We start from the raw sequence: 23,507 nt of genomic DNA on the forward strand, positions 1-23,507 counted from the left end.
CTAGAGCGCAGGCTCAGTAGTTGTGGCGCATGGGTTTAGTTGCTCTGTGGCATGTGGGATCTTCCTGGACCAGGGCCCGAACCCGTGTCCCCTGTATTGTCAGGCGGATTCTTAATCACTGTGCCACCAGGGAAGCTCCAATTATCTTTTAAGATAATGGAAAAGCCTGTGAAAAGTACGTGAGCCTAGGAGGATTAGAAAAGCTCTTATGTTAGGAAATGATAAAGGCTGAGAGACAAAAGACAAAAAGTTAAAAGATATAAACTTGGCTGTGCACATGTTCCAATGTATTATACATATGATTTTTACCTATTTGTGAGAAAAAATAAAATTATGAAAGTGATGTTAGTTTTTGAAAACTCATAGTTAATTTAATTTTGTTGTGCTATTTGCATTCATTATGCATCTTTAACAGATAATTGTTTCTTTACATTATAGAACACGTTTGCAGTAAAAAAGGAAGATGTATCTTGTATCCAATACCGTATATATGTGCAAATGTATTCACTAACAAGTTTATTAAATATTAAATGATTTTATAAGTTTAGTTTTAATTTAGAAATTTTTGGTGGATTGTATAGGGGGGCTTAAGAATACTTAATATTGGGGGAAATTAATTGGGAGTTTTAGATGGGCTTGAACTGAATTATTCTTTTTCCACTTAAAATCAGAATATAGTCTCCGTTATGTGAAAATTTGCCATCCAGCACATTTTCAGAAATGGACTAGATTTAGATAGGAGGGATGTACGTTCTATTTGTGTTGATTGTATTGAAGAGAAAATGTGAAATGCTTCCTTTTACTGCTTTATAGTCTCATATTTTAGTTGTTTGTTTCCCCTTACTCATTTGAGGTCATTGGTTTTTTGATAACAGGAAAGGTTTTTCACCTCTCATGTAAGTCAGCTGAGTTGTGTCAGGACCTAGCTGACTGAATTGGCTTGGTGACTTAGCAGTGAGTGACTGATAGGATTCTTTAGAAAAGAATCCTATTCTTTAGAGAAGCCTGCACATATTATCTCCTTGATAATTTTCACTGTAAGCTCAGTGATTTGTGGTTCAAACAGGTCACAATTCAGAAAAGATGCAAATTTAGGTCTGTGTTCTATTCCATTTGATACTGTAGAGAGAGGTAGAGCTATTAAAAAATTTTTTAATGCTGCCAAACTCTTGATAAGTTTTATTTTTTAATGCAGTCTGCCTTCTTCTACTCCGCTATATGAGATAATGACACAGTATTGGCAGTATAACCAATTGTGAAAACCCTAGAAACTGATCTCTCAATAGTGGTAAGCTATTTACTTTTTTTCCCCTTTCTCCTCTAAGAATCACATTCTTTTAAAAGCTCTACTTCTTTCCCCACAGCAGCTGCTCCTAAAGGAAAGTGATGAGATTCAATTCAAAAAGAGGCAGGCATGGGGGATATATTAATATAGGAAGAGGTACTAAATATAACAAGAAGATTGAGTATTACATAGTGTTTGAGATTAATTCTTAGTATAGTTTGTTTTTCTACCAGTAACAGGAACATGAGCTACAAAAAGGATCTTGAGTTTTGATCATTTATACAACACCATGGTTATGTTTTAAGTGGCAGACTTATATTTTCTTACACTTTTCTTATATTTGCACAGTGCTTGACTGTTTAAGAAAACTTGCAATAGACCCCCTTTTTTTCCTTCTAAGGATGAGTATATAAATGAATTATTTTATTTTGAGTATTTTCTGTTTAGATAAGAGTATGAACTGTAGATGTGAGTTGTCTATTAGGATTGAAGAGCAAGCTGTGATTGACTGCCATTTGTCATCTTAACATGGCATCATTCATAACATTCCATTCAGTTACCCAAGCCATATAGTTGCTTTAGCTGTGCTTGGCCCAATGTGGCAATTATGGGACTTATTTCTTCTAATGCGTATCTAAAAAGTGAAGGAAAACGAAATGATCTGCTCTGCCTGCTGTTGCATGGCACAAGTGATAAGGTGCAATGCAAACTGTGTACTAGTGATGTGGAAGGGAGAAGCAAGGTGGAACCATCATAGGAATGGCTTCCCAAACTAAAATTAGTTCTTCTGCAAAGAAAAGTGTTACCTTTATCAAGGAATAGTTGATAAAGAATATTAAGTCAGTCATGCCTTTAAGGAACTTATTACGTTGTTTTCAGTTAAGTGTGATGGAGCAGAGTTAGAATAACCCCTGTGCTTAGCCCCTGGTGCTGCTGAGACTGAGAGTAAGGCAGCAGAAGAGCTGTTTGCAAACCTTAGGCTAAAGGAAATAATTCACCAGAAAGAAGAGTCATATGTTATCTCCTGCTTGTCTTCTATTCTCTTAAAAAGGGTGATGGTGAGCATAGGGGATTTCCTGACTAGCCACAAGTGATCCATTTTCTGGAAAAAAAAGACACAAACCTGTCTCTTAAGGGGAAAAAAACAACAGTATTTATTGACGATGATAAAATTTAAGATCCAAAACAAAGATCAGTATTTTGGAAAACTTGAATCTGCCACATGGAGCTTGACAGCTTCCCAGTACTTATAGACTTTTCTGATGACCAAGACTTTCTGAAGATTAATGAGTGTGATTTTTTGATATTATGTAATGAAAAGTGTCAATGTTTGGAAGATCTGCAAAACTAAGTGAACCGTTTTTTCCTATATGATCAGTGCAGAGTGCCCCAAAATCATGCATATGGGTAAAAAGATCCATTCAAAGGGCAAGGTAGACCAATGATTTTTAACTTAACAGAGTATGAAAAGTTTATTGAAGTGGTGTCAAATTCCACAATTTACTTACTTTTAAGGAGCAACTGCTTGCCAGTTTTTGTTATAGTATTAGAAAAGGTGAGGCACAGTTACCTGAAAATGCTATTAAAATACTCTTTCCTGGGCTTCCCTGGTGGCGCAGTGGTTGAGGATCTGCCTGCCAATGCAGGAGACACGGGTTCGAGCCCTGGTCTGGGAAGATCCCACATGCCGCGGAGCAACTAGACCCGTGAGCCACAACTACTGAGCCTGCACGTCTGGAGCTTCTGCTCCACAACAAGAGAGGCCGCGACAGTGGGAGGCCCGCGTACCGCGATGAAGAGTGGCCCCTGCTCACCGCAACTAGAGAAAGCCCATGCACAGAAACGAAGACTCAACACAGCCAAAACTAAATAAATTTAAAAAAAAAATACTCTTCCCTTTTCCAACTATATATCTGTGTGAGTCTAGATTTTCTACTTATACTTCAACCAAAACAACATAAAGCAAGAGATTAAAAGTTGAAACAGATACAAGAACCCAGCTGTCTTCTATTCAGCCAGATTTTAAAGAGATTTGCAAAACTTCAGTGTCACTCCTCTCACTAATTATTTTGTTTTGTTTGGAAAATAGTTGCATTTCATCAAAAATGTGTTATTTATGTTAACATGCAGTAGGTTTGTTATTGTTGTTAAATGAGTAAATATTTTAAAAATTTCTCAGTTTTAATTTCTAATATGGTAAATATTGATAAATATAACCCACATAAATAAAATCTCTTTGAAAACAAAGAGAAACAAAATCTCAATTTTAAAAGTCTAAAGGGATCATGAGATCAAAAAATTTTGATAATTACTAGTCTACATGGTAATATCCAGTCTCAAAGAAGCACTCTCCAATGGGATTCATTGAGTAACCGCTGATTCTTTTTAATGTTTCTAAAATTATTCAATTTTTGTAATAAGGCCAGCATCCAATATCCTTAGTATCCTTATAGGAATGGGACAGCGCAAATATAAAATTTTTTTCCAGTTTTGCTATTAAGATTCTTATTTGTAATTCTAAGGTAGTTATCATATTCTGTAGTGAATTTTAGATACTAAATGTAATTGCAAGTCAGAAATTAGAAGTGTGTCACCAGAGTAGGAGAGAAAGAGGGTGGGAGGGAGGAAAGGAGGGAGGGAGGGGAGGACTGGTAGAATTGGTAAAGTGAAATACGGCAATAATCTGAGTTTGTCCTGTTAATATAGTCTCAGTAAACAGGCTTTACAAGTGTACTATTAAACCTTCATTTAGCCATGGAAATGAGGACAAGATAGAATGAATAAATTAAATTTATAGGTTTAAAAAAAATTATTTAAATTGTTACTTAAAGTGCCCTTCAAACCTTAATCCAGAAATGCTAAAAAGAACCAAAAAAATCCTACTTATTCTAACTTCTTTCTTGTTTTCTTCCTTTTATGCACTCTTATAAAATGATCAAAATATGGATAATAGAGAGTAGAAAAAAATGTGAAACTATAAAATTTATAATGTGGCTAATCAACCTCATAATTTAGACTGACAGAAAAATGTAAAATATAGAAGTATTGCTCCCTATTTCATTCTACCTTTAGCCTTGGAGAGGAGTAATTTGGGGTCCCCAATATGCTTTATGAGACATTGTCTCATTTCACAATACCATGAAGAAACTAGGAACAAAGCTGCAGTTGGAGAAGGGGAGAGCATTAAGGGAGACTGTAAGAGAATTAACTCAGGATGACACAGGGAAGATAATTTAGGTTTTCTTAAATTCAGTGCTGATGCAGATTTATATTTTGTCAGGAAAACTGGGTTTCCTGCTGTAATACAGTTTCCTATATTCTAATTTTATGGACAGAGTCTGTCAATGTCTTCTTGCTCAGTGTGGATCATAAGATTACTATTCAGATTAAATTGCAGGGGGCAGTTTAGGTCACCCACGGCCAACTTACATAAGAAGGTTAGTCATTTGAATGAAAACTTGTCTAGGCCACAAAACCACCACATTTCTACATAAAGTAGGTGCATCCCTCTCTGTTGAAGTGGTCTTGGTATTCGACTCTAAAAATAGGCCTACACTGTGGTAAAAATCTAACCCATTTGTTTATCCAAATCATGTGAAGAAAATCAGCTTTGACATGGCTTTTAAGTTCAGGCAAGAATCTTTTATCTGTGTCAAAAATGATTGAGTCAGTTCCTTTAAAGCTTTTTGTGATAATTTTAGGAAAATTTGACATATAAAGAAAACTTTAAATTAATTTAAATGCTTGAAATAAAAGAGTTAAGGGGGCTTCCCTGGTGGCACAGTGGTTGGGAGTCCGCCTGCCGATGCAGGGGACACGGGTTCATGACCTGGTCTGGAAAGATCCCACATGCCGCGGAGCGGCTGGGCCCGTGAGCCATGGCCGCTGAGCCTGCGCGTCCGGAGCCTGTGCTCCGCAACGGGAGAGGCCGCAACAGTGAGAGGCCCGCGTGATGAGAGAGTTGGCGTAGAATGGAAAAGCTATCGATGCAGCATGTACCGGTTGTGCGAGGTTCAGAGGAGATAGAAGTGGAAAAACAAGGGGAAAAAGGAAAAACAGTGGACTTCTAAGAATTAGTAACATGTCAAGCCAAGCCCTGGTAATGTTATTAGTTCTTGAATTTTGAGTTATTTTGGAGGGTAGTTGGTAAGTTCCCCAAGCGTGCAGAGCAACAAGTTTAGATAGACTTTTAGAGAGCAAAGAAGTTAAGCCAGAAGGAGCACTGAAGATAATCTTGGGCACATAAGGGGATGCAAGAAAGGAGACATATACCTAATGCCCTAAGTACTAACTTCTTTACTTTCTACAGATCTCCAGCTATAGGTATGCATATTTGAATAATTATAGCATAAAAACATCTAGGAAATCATTTGAATTTCCTTGAAGTCAGTCAATACCAGGAATACCTATCATCCTGTGATAAAAAGACTAAAAGTCCTTAGAAAGTAATAGTAATGAAGATTCTCACCTAATAGGTAAAATGTGCTTATTTATTATTACAACTCTCCTGCACTCATGGGTGTTTGTTTTCTAATTTCTTCAGTTTGAGGTGCTCCTCTAGTGTAATAATTAATAGTAATAAGTAATGTATTTTACTGTTTCCTGCAGTATATTCCTGAGAGGAATTAGTCCTTCATGGCTAAAGAACTTTTTTTTTTTGGCGGTACGCGGGCCTATCACTGTTGTGGCCTCTCCCGTTGCGGAGCACAGGCTCCGGACGCGCAGGCCCAGCGGCCATGGCTCACGGGCCCAGCTGCTCCACAGCATGTGGGATCCTCCCGGACCGGGGCACGAACCCGCGCCCCCTGCATCGGCAGGCGGACTCTCAACCACTGCGCCACCAGGGAAGCCCCTTAAAGAACTTTTAATATATACTGAACTGTCATAAAAGCCTTACTCAATGGATCTAATGTGTACTTATGGTTAAATTATGTTCCAAGTTTTTCAACAGGCCAAATGAACAAACAGATCATATTAAAGAGTTTTTAATTGATCTTTTTGGATCTGACCCCTAAAGCAAAGGTAAAAAAAGCAAAAATAAACAAGTAGGACTATATCAAACTAAAAAGCTTCTGTACAGCAAAGGAAACCATCAATGAAATGGCAGCCTTCTGAACTGGAGAAAATATTTGCAAATCATATATCTGATAAGGAGTTAATATCCAAAATATATGAAGAACTCATACAACTCAGCAAAACAAACAAACACCCAAAACAGTCTGATTAAAAAATGGGCAGAGGATCTGAATAGACATTTTTCCAAAGAAAACATATAGATGGACAACAAGTATATAAGGTGTTGAACTTCCCTAATCATCAGGGAAATGCAAATCAAAACCACAATGAGATATCACTCACACCTGTTAGAATGGCTATTATCAAAAAGACAAGAAATAGCAAGTGTTGGCAAGGATGTAGAGAAAAGGGGAGCCTCGTGCACTGCTGGTGGGAATGTAAATTGGTGCAGCCACTATGGAAAACAGTATAGAGGTTCCTTAAAAAATTAAAATGGAACTACCATTCAATCCAACAATTTCATTTCTGGGTGTTATCCAAAGAACATGAAAACACTAATTGGAAAAGATACATACAGTAGCCAAGATATGGAAACAACCTAAGTGTCCATTGGTGGATAAGTAGAATACTACTCAGCCATTGAAAGAAATGAAATCTTGTCATTTACGACAACATGGATGGACCTTGAGGGTATTATGCTAAATGAAATAAGTCAGACAGAGGAAAACTAATACTGTATGACCTCACTTATATGTGGAATCTAAAAACCAAAACAAACAAACAAAACAAAACTCAGAGATTCAGAGAACAGAATGGTGATTTCCAAGAGGAAGGGGTGGTGGGTGAGGGGGTGAAAGGTTTTAAGAGGTACAAATTTCCACTTACAAGTCATGGGGATGTCAACTGTAGCATGGTGATTATAATATTGTGGTGTATATTTGAAAGTTACCAAGAGAATAAATCTTAGAAAGTTCTCATCAGAAGAAAAAAAATTTTTTTGTAACTTTTTATGGTGACAGATGGTAATTAGACTTATTGGGGTCATTATTTTGCAGTGTATACAAATATTGAATCATTACATTGTACACTTGAAACTAGTATAATGTTACACATCAATTATACCTTAATAAAAGAAAAAAAACTAAAGTAACAGGAAATGAGACGTTTAGAAGAGTTGAAACATTTAACTTTGATATTGTGTGCCTCCACCTTTAAGAGACATGATGGTAATATGTTTAGATCTTTCCTTGAGGAAATTGCCTTCTATGTTTTTAAGATCTTACTGGCCTCTAGTGGTAATATGATGCTGTAGTTTAACCATTTCTAAATCTTACAACTGACTAGAAATAAAGTTATTTTGAAGACATAGGCTGCCAATAACTCACTCCTTCAGTACTGGATCAGCAGCACTCTTGAGTGTACATGCAATATCATCTTCTTCCTAAAGATAGTCTATCTTTTGTTCTTGTCTCTGAGTCATGCCCACCTCTTTGTTTTGAATGATAGTAGTTTTGCTCTGAAGTGACCTCTCATTATTTTAGTGCATGCACAGTGGTGATTACTATGTCAAGTTTGTACTAACAATTCTTCCTAGTGTCTCAGCCCTCTTTTCTGCGGACTATGGGGCAAAATTTTCCCTCTGTATATAACTTTTTATTTTCGTCAGAGGAATTTAAGTTTTCAGTTTACCATTTAGATTTATGTTTAGACCTCCTTACTTTGATTTTGAAGAATCTTACATTTGAACTACAAGTTTACCAAACATGGCAATGATTTGTCACTTTTGTTTTTTGTGTTTGTCACACAGATGTGAAAGGGCCACCTACCCATCGTCTGTCTTGTGGCCAGTCACCCTACACCGACACAACAACATGGGAGCGGAAGTACTGCATCCTTACAGACAGCCAGCTGGTGTTGCTCAACAAGGAAAAGGAGGTGAGGTGGATATTACGAGGAAAGCTACTTCCCTTTTCTGACCAAATTCCTGAAATAATCTAGTTTTTATTTGCATCTTGATGAGTTGCATTTATGAAAATGGAGACTTTATGAAGGACACACTCTAAGTGGGTCTAAGGGACTGCTGATGTCATCATGATGATACGTTATTGCCGCAAAGGCGTGACGTCAACAAAACAGGGCTGGATTTTCACTAAGGAATAGTGAAAGAGATATTGAGTTGAGTAATTTGGAATGAGAATGGGTTGGATTGTGTAGACCTGGCCCTGAAAGTGGTCCAGAGAGGCTATTGGAAATTGTATCAGTCTAGCTCCTCGCAAGTAACAAATAGCATAGTCAGCAGATTAATTGAAAGCGGTTTAATGAAGGGACTATACAGAGTCATGGGCAGCATAGGGGACCCATCAGAGGGGGATAAAGTACACATGAACTGGCAACAGCAGAAAGCAGTTGTCACCCTAGACCTTCAGGGCAAGGGAAGGGAGCAATGTTTCTGGAACCCAGAGAACTGTAGTTGCATGAAAGGACTGCATAACAGTTGCTATGGCTATACACAAAAGAACACAGCCTCTACCAAAACAAAAATGGCCAGCAGGGAGGAAGCAAGGGAGAACAGACACACCAGGTCTCTTTCCTGCTTTCTGATTTCTTGCCAGTGTTACCTACTGGCCAAACCTAACTTGAAGCCAAAGGAAAAGATTGCTTTTGATGTGTTCTGTAGAGATTTGTTTCCTGAAGCACAGCAAGGGAGAGAAGGGCAGAGAGTAGATCTGGAGAGGCAGACAGAATGTAATTATTACAGACATCTAGTTCTAGGTAAACTTTCTGTCCCTCTAAGTGAAAAAACCCTTGAACTTATCATATACTATTACTACTTTACTCCTCAAACTATTACAGTGTACAAATCCTTCCACATCCAAATAATTCATTTGCTTATTGGTGATGTATTGGATAGTTGACTTGGTAAGGCCAAAAAACCATCCTACTCCACAACATAAAAAAATTAGTATGATCTTGACAAGAAGAGGGATAATGGGAGGGAAGGAGAAGAAGAGATCTCATTCGATGAAGGAGAAAGATTAATTGCCAAAAATATATATAAATAACTAGAAAACTGTAGGTAGAATATCAATTTCATAAGCCATCCCTCTGGAAAAGTTAGTTCAGAGGAAGCAGTGCGCAGAAAACACATTTCTTAATTCTAGTCTGTGGATCTCTACCTCCCTTTTCTCTTCTCTCTCTCCTCCCCCTCTGTCCCTTTTCTTTTGCATCTCTTCTCTTACTTACCATTCTTTAACATCGTAAAGGCAAGGTCATAGCAATAAAGCAATTTCAGTTTCTTCTTTTATTTTCATAGGCAATTCTTACTTGCAAGGACCTGGCTAATGTGCCCTCTATGAACTTGGTTATTCTTTTTCTCCAACCATTGAAAAATGTCCCTTACTTTTGTTACCATCTCCCTACCCATGACCCTTTTCCAGTATTGTAATATAATTAAACTTAATTTTATTAAAATAATTCAATAAAGGTGAGCCCTTTCTGGAACAGTATAGTACATGTTGCTTTGTTTCTATTAAGTAGATACATAATAAAAATTGGTAGAGTGAATATTAGTGTAGAATATTTCTAATTATCCAATTTGAATAGACAGATAATTTAACATGTGCATTTAAACCAATCGACTCTGTCAGCAGTCTTTTATCAGAGCTGTTAATAAGGAGTGATATGAACATATCATCTGCCATCTTTTTGCCCTTACCTACATTTTATTCAATTAGTAATGTAAGAAATTAAATAGCCTAAAGATAGATAGCATAAGGTCAAGAGCATTCCTTATCTAGAACCAAGATATAATGCATGGATTAAATAATACTGATCAATTGAGTAATCCAGGCTTGGGCTCCCTTTAGTCCCATAAAATAACTGTCCATGATGAATGATTTCTAAAACAATTTCTTATGTACTTTATCGCTTTTTATGCCAGCCATCAAGATTAACCCTAGACACCTGGGGAACCCCTCATTTTCTCGTCTACATATCGCTCTGTATATCCTCTTTTCTCCTTTCCCACCTTTTGAAACCCTTTGCCCTCTGCAACTCACAGTCCATCATCAACCAAATCAGCTGTTTCTTCCACCCCTTTTCTGAAGCAGTTCCTTAACTTCTTGGTCTCGTGAGAACCTGTAGCTTTCCTGAGGACACTGTCATCTGTGAAGTCCTGTCAAGTGATGGCTGTTTTTTTCCCACAGCCTTCATACCATGCTGCCTACAGTAGGCATCCTTCTCCTTTCATGGCTGCTTCCTGTCTCTTCTCCCTCATTTTCCCTATAAAGCCCAGACTCTGAGTCCCATGTTGTAGTCATCTTCCAGCCCCACCCCCGGCCCCCGTCATTTCTTGTTGATTTTAGCTTCTGGCTCATTATCATTATTTCCAGCACTACTCCAGCCTTAACTTGTGATGATTCCAATATCTGCAGAGATGATTCTTTCAACACACTGACTCTAAGTTCCTTGAACTCCTCTCCTCCAAGAATCTCTTCCTCTACCCTGCCTCATTGCTACAACTTCTCAATATTCTCAATTGTGTGCATCTTACTGTCTGACCTCATATCTTTCTAGCTCATCCCTTTTTCCAACAATTTTTCAATCCTTTGGGACCTATGGGCCATTGATCTTGTCACCTTTTCTGCCCCTCATACCTCTGATACCCTCCCTTCCCTCTTCTCCCAGCTTGAATTCCATGGTCAGTCATTTTCATCTTTGCATACTATTTCCTTGCCCTTTTTTGCATCATCATACTCGCTTGGCAATGTGATAGGTCAGTTAAATCCTGCTCCTCATCTATCCTGCCCTGCTTCCATGCAGCATAATGTGTCTGGAGAAAATCACTCCACCCTGCTGACAGTCTTTAAACTAATGTTTACAAATCTCATGTGAGCCTCTAATGCTGCTTGGCAATCACAAAACATTTCCTAGTCCAGTTGCTTTCCAACTCTACTGGACTAGTGCTTCTCAGTCTATGCGTGGTAAAGGACCAAGTTTTTCCCTACCTCATCATGAACAATAAAATACAATAATATGAATTGTGAAGAAAAATGAAGTTTTAAAAAGACAAAAATCTAAGTCCAAATTTTTTATTAGATTGAACAAAAACGAAATTACAGTTCAATAATAATCATACATAGGAAAATAAGGAATAGAATTACAAAAATTGTACATGTTCATGGAGAGTGTGCTGTACAATGAGATGAATCCACTGATCACACGAGGCACAATTCTCAATTTCTGTGTTGCTAAATTGTTTATTGTGGACCATTAACAGTTTGCAGAACAGCACAGGACCTTGGAGTAGCACAATCCAGGATGATTTCTAAGATGATTTTTTCATGCTTCCTCTTCCATTATAATTCCTTGTCTATTACCCTCACTTATAGCTGATTACTTTGCTGCTTATTTCACTGAGAAAATTCAGCCACTCAAAAGAGAACTCTTTTACCATGTCTACCCATCCACCAGCAACTATTTCCTTATACTCTGATTTCCCTCTTTTCACTGTGGTTTGATTGCCTACAGTCCAACTGTCAGCCCCTCCCCTTGTGCCCATTCTTGCCTATTCAAGGATGTATCAATAGCAGTTCTCCCTTACCTCTTTTACATCTTCAGCTCTCTGCTCTCTACTAGATCGTTCCCATCAGCATGCTATTATTTCTCCCATCTTAAAAGAAAAAATGAGCCTGCATTAATCTCACTTCTACCACCAGTTACTACCCCTTTCTTTGCTTCCCTTACCAGCAAAAATTCTGGAAACTTCTAAACTCACTGTCTCTAATTCTTCTCCTCTCATTCTCTCTTAAACCTACTTCATTCGTACTCTGACCTATATCACCTTGTGAAAATTGCTCTTGTTAAGCTCACTGGTGACCTCCACATTGCTAAATTCAGTGGTCAGTTCTCACTTCTTGTCTTACTTAATCTGTTAGTGGAATTTAATGCAGTTGATCACTCATTCCTCCTCCTAGAACCACTTTCTTCACTTGGCGTCCATGACACTGTGCTGTCTTAGTTTTCTTCCTGTCTCTCTGGCAGTTCCTTCTGAGTCATCTTTGCAGATTTCTCTTCTACTCTCCAAATCTCAACAGGGGAGTGCTACAGAGTTCAGTCCGTGGACCTCACTTCTTTAGGAATCTCATCCAATCTTATGACTTCAAATACCCTCTAAAGCTGATGATCTTAATTTTTTATCTTAAGCCTACACATCTCTCTTCTCTAGACTCATATATCCATCTGTCCATTATACACTTCTACTTGGATATGGCTTTGTCACTGTTTTAAGCACATCAGGCATGTTCTTGCCTCAAGACCTTAGCCTTGGCTTTTCCCTCAGATATTTGCAGGACTCACTTTCTCACCTCCTTCAACTCTTTGGTTGCATATCACCTGCTCAATAAGCCCTACTCTGACCAACTTATTCAAAATTGCAACCCCTCCCTGTATCTCCATTCAGAACTTCCAATCTAATTACCTGGCTGTATTTTTTTTTCCCCTATAGCATTTACCACCTTCTAAAATGCTATATAATTTATTTATTATGTTTATTGTCTCTTGTCTCTTATATAAGCTTTTAGGGCAGGGAGGATTTTATCTGTTTTTTTCAGTGCTATATCCCTCAGTGCTTAGAACAGTTCCTGACACATAAGTAAATTCTAACAAATATTTGTTGAATAAATTTTGAAAAAGCCAAATTATAAACTTTGATTCCTGAATATCCATTTTTTCAATTTAAGTTTGAGAGGAGACGAACCTTCTATCTTTTCTTTTTTATGTGATAAGTCTTCCCACAACAAGAGGTGTAATTACATATTTTTTCTAAGACTGGATAATAAAAGAGGGGAAAAATAATCCATAAGATGCTTTTCAATTGTTGAATATGAAATTCCATCTTTATTTATTGAGCATCCGTTATGTGTAAAGTATTGTGGTTGCAAAGATGCAGTTTGTTGGGAACACACTGAGGTAAATTAAAAGTTAAAACTGTTTAGAACTAGATACAGAGGTGGTGGTTGCACAACATCATGAATGTACTAAATGTCACTGAAGTATTCACTTTACAGTGGTTAATTTTATGTTACGTGAATTTAACCTCAATACAATTTTTTTAAAAAGATTATTACATTACCACAAGGGAAAGATTAACTAAGATATTGCCTGGGGTGGGTTATTGTTTAAAGTAAAGAATGCCAAAAAAGTATCTACAGATAAATTTGTGATTAAGCCATGTCTTTAGGGACAAATAGAAGCTCACTTGGAGGAAAAGAAGGGAAGGATATTCCACGTATATATAAAGATACAAAGTCAAGAAACATCTTATATCTCTTTGGCAAACTGCAAAATGTTCAGAATTCTTGGAATATAATTTGCAAGAGGAAAAATGATAGCTGGCAAGAGCCGAATAATAAAGTGCCTTGAAGGCCATGCTAAGGAATTTGGACTTTATTCTAGAAATGATTTGGACCATGGAAAGGTATTTAACAGGGCAATGACATCATCACATTTGCTTCTTAGAAAAGTAACTCTGTTGATCACGTGGAAAATTGAGTGAAAGGGATTGGAAGGAAGTAGATGAGTTACGTTATTGCAATAGACCAGGTAAGGGATGACAAGTTTACGCAAACAGTTTAATGCCCTGAGACGGGTATGTTCTACCACTATAAGTTGGAGAAACTGGATTAAATCTCTAGGATAAGAAAATGTTAAGGCATTGTTACACCTGCTACTTGAATTTTATTTAATATTCTGTTAATTTTATGATAGGAAAAGTTTAGAAATACTTTTTTTTTTTTTTTTTTTTTGTGGAAGGACCAGAATATGCTGTCACTCTTTTTACCTTCCACCCACACTATCATGAAGAATATAACTCTTATCTTTGGAGTTTTGCATTGAACAACTTAGAATTCCTTGAAACAAGGAGTTTAAGGAATTTCCTGCTAAAATTATCTTAAAAAGCTGTTTTAAACCTTAATCAGTGAATCACAGGGGTGTTTATTGCTGTATTAATAAGATCAATTAAGAGGGTTCTGTAAGGGTTTAAACTGAATCCTTAGCCAGGCAGTGTTGGAATGTGGGAGGATTATATTAGTCTAGTATCACTCATGTATTCACTGTGTGGGATCTTTTAATGCTCTCCCTTAACTCTGCATGTTTCCTGTCAGAAATGGGAAAAAGGTTGCTTGGGCAATGTACATGGGAAGAGTGTTAAGTATACTAATTACCAAAATGGGAATGTAACAGAAGAGTAGATCTGGGCAGAATGCTGAAAGAGGTGCCAGGAGTATCACCTTGAGAAATGATTCACTGATTCAGTAAATTGCTTCATGCAAATTGTGCCAAATAGACATTGCTTATGTGTTATGAATTTACTTCCCTGTCCGGATGCCAGGATAGGCCCCAGCTGGCTTGGCACCAACCCGTTCAAAGAGGACGTAGGAGGCCATTTGAATTCCATTTTGCTTGCAAGAGATAAGACCAAGTAAACTAGAGATTAAGGAGTTGAGGGAAATGGTAGAGAAGATAATCATGAACTCCCCAGTGTGCAGCCAGTATAAAAATATAAAAGAAAGCTGAATTTGTGAGTTCCTTTCTTTTGGCAATAACAAGGCATTAAGAATGGTAAAAGTGGCTCCTTTTTTCTTCAGTCAGACTCTACTTTCTGTATTTGGAATTTTAAAAGCTTGATGCTAGTGTAAAGGCAGCAAGGTAGTAATAATGCAATTTCAAAATATTTTAAAATATTTTTCATGATTTTAGAAAACAGTATTTACACTCAGATATATTGATGAAAATAGCAGTTAGGCTTTGTGCAAACAGCTAAAATCAATTGTTATTTATCCTGGGGTAAACTACCCATGGCATATTTCATTCAGAACTACTTTCAAGTTATTCAGCAGATACATAATGTGCCCCTGTATGTGAATTCACTGATAGGAGTTACAAAGAATAAGACACAGTTCTTTCCCCTCTCCCCAGTACCAAATTTAGTTGTGGGAATAGGAAAAATAATTTTAAAATGGAATTTGATAAATAGCACAAGTAAACTGGATAGAATAAAAGAAAGAAATCCATTTATTCTAAAGCACTGTAGTCTCTGTCATTAAGATGCTATTGACAATGGGCAATTACCAAAGGAAGCTTAAGAAAGGAAGGGGATCAAAGTTATGTGTTATGAATATTAATCTGTAAGATGTATTGGAAGAGGGAAAGGTAGGCAGGAGACAGACCAATTACAAGACTACTATTCCTCTGATCTAAAAACTTGAATTGTTTCCCAGTGCTTCCTGAATTATTCATGGCCTGGTATTAAAGCCTTCCCATGTGGTTATAATATATTTTGGTGTTCTCCCACTTCTCCCCCTTAAGAGGCTCTAGCTAAATTGGCCTACTCCTGGTTCCAAATACAGTAAAAAAAATAGTATGCGTACCAACTTCTTGGCTGATGTTATGTTATTTCCTTTGCCTAAAATGGCCCCCATCTCTACCTATCAAATATTCATTTATTCATTTGTGAGTTGGAGCTATTTTAAGGTTTGGAGATTGACTGGTAAGTTAAGCTGTTAACGTATGTGGAATTAGTTGCACAAATGAATAATTATGAATCCATGTATAAGTATAGTGCCAGAGAAAGATTTGTTATTGGAGGAACCTCAGGAAGGTGTACCTTAACCTCCCTTAGGGAACTGATAGAAAGGAAGATTCCTGGAAGAAGCAATGCCTGTCCTAAGCCTTAGGATGGTTAGGAGTTTACCTTGCAGGTATAGAATAGAAAAGAAAGTGAGGGAAAATATTTCAGTCTGAGAGAACAAACTAAGCAAAGGCACTGAACTACAGCATGAGGAATATGTTAGGGAAATGCAAGCAATTTGTTGTTCCTACTATGTAAAGTCTAAAGCTGGTTACTTACACAGTAGCCAGATTGTGGAAAACCTGGTATACTATATCAGGGAACTTGCACTTGCTCTGTAAGATATTAGTTTTAAAACTCTTTTAGCAGAACAACGCCTTTTGTAGAAAAGCTCATGCAGAAGCCCTGTACAACAGATAAACTCAGAATTATGCTCTGGTTGAAGCAGAGAGATAAGTCCCTTGTCACATGCACACACAAACATACCATCACTTCTTTGAAAAACACTGCAAAGGAGAGCAACTGAAGGCCTTTAAGTCTCAGAATGACTGGTAAGTTAAGCTGTTAACTTATGTGGAATTAGTTGCACAAATGAATAATTATGATTAATTATGATTCCATGTATAAGTAAAGTGCGAGAGAGAGATCTGTTATTGGAGGAATCTCACGGAGGTGTACCGTAAATGATTATAATTGCATTTTAGAAATATTCTGGAAACTATATAAAGGATAGATTTAAGGGGCAGAATATCACCAATGAAGAGACTGTATTAGTAGTTTGGGTAAGAGAGAATAAGAGGCTTTTGACACCAGCTGTGATGGAGTAACTGGTACAAGACTAGCCCTCCCATTGCAAACAAAATAAGACTAGACCAAAAATATATATATAGCAGCCAGAGATTGGTTCAAGATGGTGGAGTAGAAGGACATACGCTCACTCCCTCTTGCAAGAGCACCAGAATCACAACTAATTGCTGAACAATCATCGACAGGAAGACACCGGAACTCACTAAAAAAGATACCCCACATCCAAAGACAAAGGAAAAGCCACAGTGAGACGGTAGCAGGGGCGCAATCACAATAAAATCAAATCCCATAACTGCTGGGTGGGTGACTCACAAACTGGAGAACACTTGTACCACAGAAGTCCACCCACTGGAGTGAAGGTTCTGAGCCCCACGTCAGGCTTCCCAACTTGGGGGTCCGGCAATGGGAGGAGGAATTCCTAGAGAATCAGACTTTGAAAGCTAGTGGGATTTGATTGCAGGACTTTGACAGGACTGGGAGAAACAGAGACTCCACTCTTGGAGGGCACACACAAAGTGATGTGCGTATCGGGACGCAGGGGAAGGAGCAGTGACCCCACAGGAGACTGAACGAGGCCTACCTGCTAGTGGTGGAGGGTCTTCTACAGAGGCGGGGGGTGGCTGTGTCTCACCGTGAGGACAAGGAAACTGGCAGCAGTTCTGGGAAGTACTCCTTGGTGTGAGCCCTCCCAGAGTATGCCATTAGCCTCACCAAAAAGCCAGGTAGGCTCCAGTGCTGGGTCGCCTCAGGCCAAACAACCAACAAGGAGGGAACCCAGCCCCACGCATCAGCAGACAAGCAGATTAAAGTTTTACTGAGCTCTGCCCATCACCACTCTCTCCCATCATGAAACTTGCACAAGCCTCTTATATAGCCTAATCCACCAGAGGGCAGACAGCAAAAGCAAGAAGAACTACAATCCTGCAGCCTGTGGAACAAAAACCACATTCACAGAAAGATAGACAAGATGAAAAGGCAGAGGGCTATGTACCAGATGAAGGAAAAAGATAAAACCTCAGAAAAACAACTAAATGAAGTGGAGATAGGCAACCTTCCAGAAAAAGAATTCAGAATAAAGATAGTGAAGATGATCCAGAACCTCAGAAAAAGAATGGAGGCAAAGATTGAGAAGATGCAAGAAATGTTTAACAAGGACCTAGAAGAATTAAAGAACAAACAAACAGAGACGAGCAATACAATAACTGAAATGAAAACTACACTACAAGGAATCAATAGCAGAATAATGGAGGCAGAAGAACAGATAAGTGACCTGGAAGACAGAATGGTGGAATTCACTGTTGCGGAACAGAATAAAGAGAAAAGAATGAAAAGAAATGAAGACAGCCTAAGAGACCTCTGGAACAACATTAAACACAACAACATTCGCATTATAGGGGTCCCAGAAGGAGAAGAGTGAGAGAAAGGACCAGAGAAAATATTTGAAAAGATTATAGGTGAAAACGTCCCTAACATGGGAAAGGAAATAGCCACCCAAGTCCAGGAAGCTCAGCGAGTCCCATACAGGATAAACCCAAGGAGAAACATGCCAAGACACATAGTAATCAACTGGTAAAAATTAAAGACAAAGAAAAATTATTGAAAGCAGCAAGGGAAAAACGACAAATAACATACAAGGGAACTGCTATAAGGTTAACAGCTGATTTCTCAGCAGAAACTCTACAAGCCAGAAGGGAGTGGCATGACATATTTAAAGTGATGAAAGGGAAGAACCTACAACCAAGATTACTCTACCTGGCAAGGATCTCATTCAGATTCAATGGAGAAATCAAAAGCTTTACAGACAAGCAAAAGCCAGTAGAATTCAGCACCACCAAACCAGCTCTACAACAAATGCTAAAGGAATTTCTCTAAGTGGGAAACACAAGAGGAGGAAAGGACCTACAAAAACAAACACATAACAATTAAGAAAATGGTCATAGGAACATACATATCGATAGTTACCTTAAACGTGAATGGATTAAATCCTCCAACCAAAAGACACAGGCTTGCTGAATGGATACAAAAACAACACCCATATATATGCTGTCTACAAGAGACCCATGTCAGACCTAGGGACACATACAGACTGAAAGTGAAGGGATGGAAAAATGTAGTCCATGCAAATGGAAATCAAAAGAAAGCTGGAGTAGCAATACTCATATAAGATAAAATAGACTTTAAAATAAAGAATGTTACAAGAGACAAGGAAGGACACTACATAATGATCAAGGGATCAATTCAAGAAGAAGATATAACAATTATAAATATATATGCACGCAACATAGGGGCACCTCAATACATAAGGCAACTGCTAACAGCTGTAAAAGAGGAAATCAACAGCAGCACAATAATAGTGGGAGACTTTAACACCTCACTTACACCAATGGACAGATCATCCAAACGGAAAATTAATAAGGAAACAAAAACAGCAGATTACACTTTCTTCTCAAGTGCGCACAGAACATTCTCCAGGATAGATCACATCTTGGGTCACAAATCAAGCCTCAGTAAATTTCAGAAAATTGAAATCATATAAAGCATCTTTTCTGACCACAACGCTGTGAGATTAGAAATCAGTTACAGGGAAAAGAACACAAACACATGGAGACTAAACAATACGTTACTAAATAACCAAGATATCACTGAAGAAATAAAAGAGGAAATCAGAAAATACCTAGAGACATTATAACAAAAACACCACGATCCAAAACCTATGGGATGCAGCAAAAGCAGTTCTAAGAGGGAAGTTTATAACAATACAAGCCTACCTCAAGAAACAGGAAAAATCTCAAATAAACAATGTAACCTTACACCTAAAGGAACTAGAGAAGAAGAACAAACAAAACCCAAAGTTAGTAGAAGGAAAGAAATCATAAAGATCAGAAATAAATGAAATCGAAACAAAATAATAGCAAAGATCAATAAAGCTAAAAGCTGGTTCTTTGAGAAGATGAACAAAATTGATGAACCATTAGCCAGTCTCATCAAGAAAAAGAGGGAGAGGGTGCAAATCAATAAAATTAGAAACGAAAAAGGAGATGTTGCAACAGACACTGTAGAAATACAAATCATCCCAAGAGACTACTACAAGCAACTCTATGCAGTAAAATGGACAACCTGGAAGAAATGGACAAATTCTTAGAAAGGTATAACCTTCCAAGACTGAGCCAGGAAGAAATAGAAAATATGAGTAGACCAATCACAAGTAATGAAATTGAAACTGTGATTAAAAATCTTCCAACAGACAAAAGCCCAGGACCAGATGGCTTCACAGGTGAATTCCAACAAACTTTTAGAGAAGAGCTAACACTTGTCCTTCCCAAACTCTGCCAAAATAAAGCAGAGGAAGGAACACTCCCAAACTCATTCTATGAGGCCACCAACCCCCTGATACCAAAACCAGACAAAGAGACTACAGAGAAAGAAAATTATAGACCAATATCACTGATGAATATAGATGCAAAAATCCTCAACTAATACTAGCAAACAGAATCCAACAACACATTAAAAGGATCATACACCATGATCAAGTGAGATTTACCCCAGGAATGCAGGGATTCTTCAATATATGCAAATCAATCAATGTGATACACCATATTAACAAATTGAAGAATAAAAACCATTTGATCATCTCAATAGATGCAGAAAAAGCTTTTGACAGAATTCAACACCCATTTGTGATAAAAACTCTCCAGAAAGTGGGCATAAAGGCAACCTACCTCAACATAACAAAGGCCATATACAACAAACCCACAGCAAACATCATTCTCGATGGTGAAAAACTGAAAGCATTTGCTCTAAGATCAGGAACAAGAGAAGGATGTCCACTTTCGCCACTGTTATTCAACATAGTTTTGGAAGTCCTACCATGGCAATCAGAGAAGAAAAAGAAATAAAGGCAATACAAATTGGAAAAGAAGAAGTAAAACTGTCACTGTTTGCAGATGACATGATACTATACATAGAGAATCCTAAAGATGCTACCAGAAAACTACTAGAGCTAATCAATGAATTTGGTAAAGTTGCAGGATACAAAATTAATGCACAGAAATCTCTTGCATTCCTATACACTAACGATGAAAAATCTGAAAATGAAATTAAGGAAAGACTCCCGTTTACCACTGCAACAAAAAGAAGAAAATCCCTAGAATAAACCTATCTAGGGATACAAAAGACCTGTAAGCAGAAAACTATAAGACACTAATGAAAGAAATTAAAGATGTTACAAACAGATGGAGAGATATACCATGTTCTTGGATTGGAAGAATCAGTATTGTGAAAATGACTATACTACCCAAAGCAATCTACAGATTCAATGCAATCAAATTACCAATGGCATTTTTTACAGAACTAGAACAAAAAATCTTAAAATTTGTATGGAGACACGGAAGACCCTGAATAGCCAAAACAGTCTTGAGGGAAAAAAACGGAGCTGGAGGAATCAGACTCCCTGACTTCAGACTATACTACAAAGCTACAGTAATCAAGACAATATGGTACTAGCACAAAAACAGAAATACAGATCAATGGAACAGGATAAAAAGCCCAGAGATAACCCAATGCACCTATGGTCAACTAATCTATGACAAAGGAGGCAAGGATATACAATGGAGAAAAGACAACCTCTTCAGTAAGTGGTGCTGGGAAAACTGAACAGCTACATGTAAAAGAATGAAATTAGAACACTCCCTCACACCATACACAAAAATAAACTCAGAATGGGTTACAGACCTAAATGTAACAGTGGACACTATAAAACTCTTAGAGGAAAACATAGGAAGAACACTCTTTGACATAAATCACAGCAAGATCTTTTTTGATCCACCTCCTAGAGTAATGGAAATAAAAACAAAAATAAACAAATGGGACCTAATGAAACTTCAAAGCTTTTGCAAAGCAAAGGAAACTACAAACAAGATGAAAAGACAACCCTCAGAATGGGAGAAAATATTTGCAAACAAATCAGCGGACAAAGGATGAATCTCCAAAACATATAAACAGCTCATGCAGCTCAATATTAAAAAAACAAACAACCCACTCCAAAAATGGGCAGAAGACCTAAATAGACATTTCCCCAAAGAAGACATACAGATGGCCAAGAAGCACATGAAAAGCTGCTCAACATCACTAATTATTAGAGAAATGCAAATCAAAACTACAATGAGGTATCACCTCACACCAGTTAGAATGGGCATCATCAGAAAATCTACAATCAACAAAGGCTGGAGAGGGTGTGGAGAAAAGGGAACCCTCTTGCACTGTTGGTGGGAATGTAAATTGATACAGCTACTATGGAGAACAGTACAGAGGTTCCTTAAAAGACTAAAAATAGAATTAGCATATGACCCAGCAATCCCCCTACTGGGCATATATCCAGAGAAAAGCATAATTCAAAAAGACACATGCAACCCAATGTTCATTGCAGCACTATTTACAATAGCCAGTTCATGGAAGCAACCTAAATGCCCATCGACAGACGAATGGATAAAGAAGATGTGGTACATATATACAATGGAATATTACTCAGCCTTAAAAAGGAACGATGTTGGGTCATTTGTAGAGACATGGATGGATCTAGAGACTGTTATACAGAGTGAAGTAAGTTAGAAAGAGAAAAACAAATATTGTATATTAATGCATATATGTAGAAGCTAGAAAAGTCATACAGATGAACTGGTTTGCAGGGCAGAAGTAGAGACACAGATGTAGAGAACAAGCGTATGGACACCAGGAGGGGAAAGTGGCAGGGGGTTGGTGGTGGTGTGATGAATTGGGAGATTGGGATTGACATATATACATTAATATGTATAACATGGATAACTAATAAGAAACTGCTGTATAAAAAAATAAAATGCAAAAATTCAAAAAAAATTATATATACCAGCTATTTTCAGGCATTGGACAATAGGCAGCCAAAGACAGTGATGGTCACCATTCTCCCTGAAGAAAAAGAAGGCTCAGAAGAAGTATCATACAAGGCAAAAAGGTTTAAGAAAAAAAAAGAAAAAGAAAAATTTCTCTCATTACCGAACCTGAAAGATATACAATTTTTAGACTAATTTAGTGTAAACAAGTGAATGTGAAGTAGTAAACTAAATTAGGACAAGCAGAATGGACAGAATCATTTTTCTAAAATTGTCTTTTCTAAAACTGATTTTCTTTGGCTGTATACTAAGATTTGTAAACTCCAGCTTAGTTCATTTGAAGATACTTGAAATATTATACTAACTTTTAAGAAACAGGTCAGTGTCTTTAAAAGAATTATTTATGTAAGAAACAGTCAGTGGTGGTGTAAAAGCAAATGATTCTTAAGAAACACACGTTTAGAATAAAAGTAAATACTATTCTCCCTTATATTCTGAGTCAGAGATAAAATGCCCTCAACTTTAAGAGTGATACTGTGAATAAAACTGTTCATCATATTTTAAGTTTCAACAGTGGGAAATGAAGAGTCTACATTGAAACTTTGAGAATATAATTGTGAGTGAAGTTTAGGCCCAAATAAGAAGTTTGATATATTTTATTTATTCTCTTCTTAGATATGATAGAGACAAAGTATAATGATAATAGAAACCATTTCTTTATTTTTCCTGGATATGGCCTTTATAAATTTCCACAGATGAGATTGTAGCTCATTCCCTCCTAAAATGTCAAAAATAGCTCCTCTTTTCTCTATGGCTTAGGCCTTCATTATTTCAGGAATAGGAATTTTGGGGGAACTATTACAAAAATAGTTATGTTTATTTATGTTCATTGTTTGTTCAAAGA

General features: G+C 37.4%; 1 protein-coding gene across 1 annotated transcript in view; it reads left to right on the forward strand.

The window, feature by feature from the left end:
• RASAL2 (RAS protein activator like 2) overlaps positions 1-23,507 on the forward strand; it is a gene marked incomplete at its 5' end in the record, with an annotated part of 384,612 nt that overhangs the window by 181,081 nt on the left and 180,024 nt on the right. The window contains one exon of the mRNA XM_082663871.1: positions 8,109-8,236. Within this exon, the coding sequence (XP_082519997.1) occupies positions 8,109-8,236 (128 nt within the window). The remainder of the gene's footprint in view (positions 1-8,108; positions 8,237-23,507) is intronic.

The sequence above is a fragment of the Grampus griseus genome (assembly GCF_964374135.1).
Source record: "Grampus griseus genome assembly, chromosome: 1".
NCBI lineage: Eukaryota > Metazoa > Chordata > Mammalia > Artiodactyla > Delphinidae > Grampus > Grampus griseus.